Source organism: Fukomys damarensis, unplaced genomic scaffold (genome assembly GCF_012274545.1).
Source record: "Fukomys damarensis isolate Sample0158 unplaced genomic scaffold, DMR_v1.0_HiC HiC_scaffold_37, whole genome shotgun sequence".
Classification (NCBI taxonomy): Eukaryota; Metazoa; Chordata; class Mammalia; order Rodentia; family Bathyergidae; genus Fukomys; species Fukomys damarensis.
The window spans coordinates 7611943-7617536 of record NW_022900949.1 but is presented as its reverse complement, the minus strand read 5'-3'; the positions used below and the strand labels follow the sequence as shown (position 1 = coordinate 7617536).

Below are 5594 nucleotides of genomic sequence, written 5' to 3'. Positions count from 1 at the left end.
TACCGGGGAATCGAACTTGGGTCCTTGCACTTCCTTTTTTTTTTCCTTCTTCTTTTTTGTTTTTTTTGAGACAGGGTCTCACCATGTAGTTGAGACTGACCTGGAACTCACTATGTAGCCCAGGCTGGTCTCGAACTCACAGTGATCCTCCTGCCTCAGCCTCCCGAGTGCTGGGATGACAGGCTTGTGCCACCACACCCGGCAGTCCTTGCACTTTTGAAGCAGGCAGCAGAACTACTGAACCCCATCAGTATAGCTATATACAGCCCATGTACAGATATGTAGAGATATAGACATAGACGGAATTCACATTTGTGTAGCCGCTCAGAGCAGCTGGGTCTAAGTGCGTAGCTGCCTGGCCATTTAAGCAGAATTTGGTGCCAAGAAGCCCCGCCAGCACGAGACAGGGAAAGGCCGAGGGCCAGGAGGGGGTGCTGGGCAGCACGGGAGGCAGGAGTGCAGGGACAGGGACCCAGCAGGGGTCCCCAGCCCCAGGGCACTGGTGCCTAGGTAGGAGGCATGAGGCCCAGCACAGAGAGGACACCTGACCCCACCCTCCCTGTGCCCCAAAGCCCGAGCTTCCCTGCCCAGGGGCCCGATTACAAGCAATAAAAGCTAAAGGCTGCTCATTGCCCACTCTAAATGGGACGAGCTGCTTCTGGGTACGCCTGTCTGTGTTTGCTGAAGTGCGCTTTTTCATCTGAGTCACTTCTTCTTTCTGTGTCCCCGCTGGGTCACACATCATGGGCGGTCCACAGCGACCCTTTACACTGCCCCAAGATCCAGCTTTCCTTTCTCTGCTCCATGGACTCCCTCTGTACAGGAGCTGCTTTTTTCTTTTTCTGTCGTTTTCTGTCGTTGTTGTTTGAATTTTGTTTTTGAGACCGGGTCTCGCTAACGTAGCACAGGCTGGCCTCGAAGTCATGCAACCCTTCTGCCTCAGCCTCCTGAGTGCTAGTACAGGCGTGTGCCATAATGCCCAGTTTGTGTACATTTCTGTGGAAGTCACCCAGGCACAAACATAGCTTGGATGAGAACATTTTCTATGCCAACTTTAATACATTCATCTTTTTCTTTTTGTTGCTTTTTTAGGCAAAACTCACTCTGTAGTTTAGGCTGGCCTCGAACTCGCTATGTAGCCCAGGTTGGCCCCGAATTCCAGGCGATCCTCCTGCCTCAGCTTCCCCAGTGCTGGCATAACAGGCGTGCGCCACCACATCCTGCTAAGAATATAACACCTTTTCACGCTAGTCTCCATTTTGAACTGAACCCTAAGCAGTCTAATCTACTTTTTGCCTCGTGCATAGTCTTCCTGTATAAAAGGTTCATTCCCAAGGTACAAAGAAACTTGTACTGAAAGAAAGAAGTAACAATTGGACTTGTTTCTTACTGAGTTTTTATCGTGGTTTCTTTGGAGGGACTTTTTTTTTTTAAGTCTTTTTGTGGTACTGGGGCTGGAACCCAGGGCCTTCACACTGAGCAACAATCCGAACCTTTTTTATTTCTCATTTTGAGACAGAGTCTGGCTAATCACTAAAGTTGCCCCGGCTGGGCCTGAACGCGTGATCCTCCTGCCTCATCTCGCCAGGGAGCAGCTCCGAGCAGGGGGCCGCGCGCATGCGCATTGGGCGGTTACCTGCGGGGAGGCGGGTACGGGCTGGGCTGCAGCCGCCGGGGGTCGCAGAGTCACGGACGCGGGCGAGTCCGCTCCTCCCTCGGAATTCTGCATGCTCCTTCTAGAGAGAGGGAGAGACGGGTGTGGGCGAGGGCGGCAGGACCCGGGATCGCCTCATTCTCCAGAGGCCCAGTGCGAAGACACCAGGGGGGCGGAGGTGCGCCCGGGGCTCGACCTCCCGCAACCTCCCGCACAAGAGCAAAACCCAGCCCCGCGTGCACTCCTCCAGCCGTGGCGGCCCCGCTCTCCATGTCGGACCAGGCTGGACTATCCTGAGGGGACAGGACAACTCTTGACTCCCCGTCTCGCAGCAAGCCAACACTCCGGGAGGGTGGCTGTCACTTCCCGAAGCACACATTTTGCCACACCAGTGGCATTTAGGGCTGGATTTTTGTTTGTTTTTGTTTTTGTGTTTTTGAGACAGGGTCTCACTACGAGTTCAGGCTGGCCTCGAACTTGCGGCCATCCTCCTGCCTCAGCCTCCTGTGTTCTGGATCACAGGCAGGCACCATCACCCCGGGCTGCACGCTGCATGCTTTCGTCATGTAGCTCAATAGGGCGCCCTGCAACATCCCTAATCTCTGCCCACTCGATGCCAGGAGCGCCCCCCCAAACACACACACACACACACACACACACACACACACACACACAAGTGCGAATGTCCAGAGACCGCAGAGTCATGGGAGGCAGAGTCACCAGGGTACTAGGCAGACGACCCTCGGAGAGACCAAAGAAACGGCACATTCTCTCTGGGGTAGAATGGGCACCCTCAGGGATTTCTGGAGAAATCAAAACCTTCTGCTTCTGGAGATCTGTGCCCAAGGACACACAAAAGTCTACTGCTTTTGCTGTCAGATACACACAGCTTTCAAAAAGAGAGCTGTATTTCTATTTTTTCGTTGCAGTGCTGGGGATGGAACCCAGGGCCTCTGCACCGAGCTACAGCCCCTGCCTTTAAAAAGAAAAAAAAAAAAAAAGTTTTATGTTGAGAAAGGGTCTCGCTAAATCACTAAAGTGCCCAGCCTAGGCTTTTACTTGCGATCCTCCTGCCTCAGCCTGCCAGAGTGCTGGGAGGACGGGCTCGAGCACTGCACCCAGCTGTCTTCGTGACCGGTAACAGAGTAAATGGATTTTCCTAAAGGCAGCGGGAAGGGGTGCGCGCGTGTGAACCCACGTCTGCTGGTGTGATCTCGTTGATTTGGGGAGACAATTTTCTGACTTCCGATCCGCCCTGGGCCCATGTCTGCACGTTTTTTGCGGCCAGCGTGAGCCTGGCGCGTCGACCACTGGATGGCGCCGGAGCCACGCGCACCGCCTGAGCCTGAAGCCCGCGTCGCCAGCTCGTCCAGCCTCCCATGGGCTCCGCAGCTGAGTCAGGGAGGCGTTTGCTCCAGGCCTGAGGTCTCGCTCTTCTCTGAACGCTTCTATCAGGTGTCTGCGCGGCTTTGTGCGGCTAAGTGAGGTGACGACGTGAGCGGGGCTGCAGGAGAGCGCTGGGTCACAAGAGCCCATGAGCGCCGAGGGAGGCGCGGCGCGGCCAGGCCGACTTGCGCTCTAGGTGCAGCTTACTCTGTGTCACAGGTCCGTCCTTTGGCCTCCTCCCTTCCTCCCTTTCTTTGCGGTACTGGGGACAGAAACGAGGGTCTTCGCACTGAGCGGCAGCCTGTGACCCCGAGGCCAGAGCGCTGGGGCCAGCCTCACAGGATTTCTGGAGGAAGGAGAAGCAGAGGGGAGCTCCCAGATCCACTCAAATTTCTGGGGTGTTTGTTTGTTTGTTTTGAGACAGGGTCTCACTATGTAGCTAGATTGCCCTGGAACTCACTATGTAGCCCAGGCTGGTCTAGAATTCACAGCGATCCTCTTGCCTCAGCCTCCTGGGTGCCGGGATGACAGGCGTGCGCCACCATTCCTGGCCACTCAAATTTCTGATCAATTGGCTGAACCTCACAGGTATGGGAGAGACCCTGGGGCCTCAGAAAAAAACAGCTCCATGCCAACAGACCTCCTTAGAGACTGGCCAAAGATTTCTCTCAGTCGCATCGCACCTGCCTCACAAGCACAAGGTTCTGAATTCCATCGCCGGTACCAGAAAGAAAAAAAGGAAGAAAGGAAGAAAGGAAAGAAATAGGAGATTTCAGCAGCTGCCCATGCTGGTGACAGCATTAGGCTCGAGTGGTGTAGCTGCCTTAAAATGGCGCAGCACAGCTGTCACAGGGCCCAGGAAAGCTCAGCTCTTGTGTTCTAAGACGGAACAGGAAGATGCAGCTTGTGTTCAAGAGAAAACCAGGGCTCATTCTCATCAAACTCAGGGTAATCCTGATGATTTGGACAGCGCACAAGCAGGAGCAGCTACCAGGAGTAGGTTCTGGCGGGGAAAGGCAAGTGTGTCCTCAATGAATGGACAGGGGAACCTCAACCAAGAAACAGGAACTATTAGAAAGGACCCCATCGCACTGGTGTCGTGGTGCACACCTGTCATCCCAGGCCCGGGGAGGCTGAGGCAGGAGGGTCCTGGGCTCAAGGCCAGCTTGGGCTACACAGCCAGTTTGAGGTGAGCTTGTTACACGGCAAGACTAAATAAAATAAAATGACCCAACAGAAATGTAGAAATTCTGGATAGTAAAATCTCAACACATTTCCAAAGACAAGCCACACAGAAAGAAGATGCACATACTTTGAACGTAAAGGATTAAAGCGTCTATAGGATGACCTGAAAAACCCCAAGTATATGAAAATTTTTAAGTATTCTATGAAAACTACCCATAGGTCAAAGACTAATAGTAACTTTTTGGGAGGGTTTTTTTATTAATAAATTTTATTTTATTTTATCCCACCTCCCCCAAAGCAAAAAATTAACTGCGAGGGAAATGTTAAGGTTTTTGAAGTGAACAATCCTGAAAACAGTATGTGCTAAAACTGGTTATTACTTAACAAACACATACTGAGTTAAAAAATATTGTGAGACGCATTGAAAGCAGTGCTTAGGGACAATGGTTGATTTTATATTAGAAAAAATGCAAAAGAACCAAGCATCTAAGTTTTCGACTTTAAAAAGCTATTTTAAAAAGGGCAGGTGTGCTGGTTCATGCCTGTAATCCCAGCGCTCTAAGAGGATGAGGCAGGAGGGAGCATAAACTGGAGCCCAGCCTGGGCAACACACTGGCTTAGCAAAACCCTGTCTGAAAATAAAAACTAAAAGATAGCCTGGGGACGGAGCTCAGTGAACCCAGGCCCTGGGTTCAAGTCTCAGTGCTAGCGGTAAAAAGCCATTAAAGAGTAAGCAAACGAAACTCAACTTATATAGAAAAAAAGAAAAACAATAACAAAACAAAACAAGAAAAATTTCATAACAGAAACGAAAAGAATTTCTTCAGAATAAAAGCGAGCTATTGAGTCATGCAAAGCTCTGGAGGAAAATGAAGCACTTATTATGCATGGAATGAAGCCAGAGGCTGCACAGTAATATGATTCCAGCTGTCCGATTTCTGGAAAAGGAAAAACCACGGAGAGAGCAGACCGGAAGTTGTCAAAGGTTACAGGGAGGGCATAGGGGACTTCTAGGACAGTGAACTACTCTTTATGACACTGTAATGGTGGATTCAGGTCATTGAGCAACTGTCCAAACCTGCAGAATATAAACGTGGTGGCCCACACCTGTCATCCCAGCACTGTTGGGAGGCTGAGGCAGGAGCATCACAAGTTCGAGGCCAGCCTGCGCAATTTAGCAACTTAGTGAGACCCCGTCTCCAAAGAGAAAATAAAAATAAAAAGGGCTATGTGTGCGGCTAAGTGTGATGACCTCGGGTTCAATCTCCACACAGAATAAGGAAGGAAGGAAGGGATCATGAAAAGATAAGCCATAATCTAGGAGAAAATATTTGCAAAACACATCTGAAAAAGTGCTCTTATTATAGTA

General features: G+C 51.1%; 1 protein-coding gene across 5 annotated transcripts in view; it reads right to left on the bottom strand.

Moving 5' to 3' along the window:
* The window catches only part of Rfx2 (regulatory factor X2), a 62784-nt gene that overhangs the window by 28723 nt on the left and 28467 nt on the right, over positions 1 to 5594 (bottom strand). For all 5 annotated transcript variants that reach the window (XM_033759529.1, XM_033759528.1, XM_033759530.1 and 2 more), the window contains one exon: positions 1637 to 1736. In XM_033759529.1, coding sequence (XP_033615420.1) covers positions 1637 to 1736 — 100 coding nt within the window. The remainder of the gene's footprint in view (positions 1 to 1636; positions 1737 to 5594) is intronic.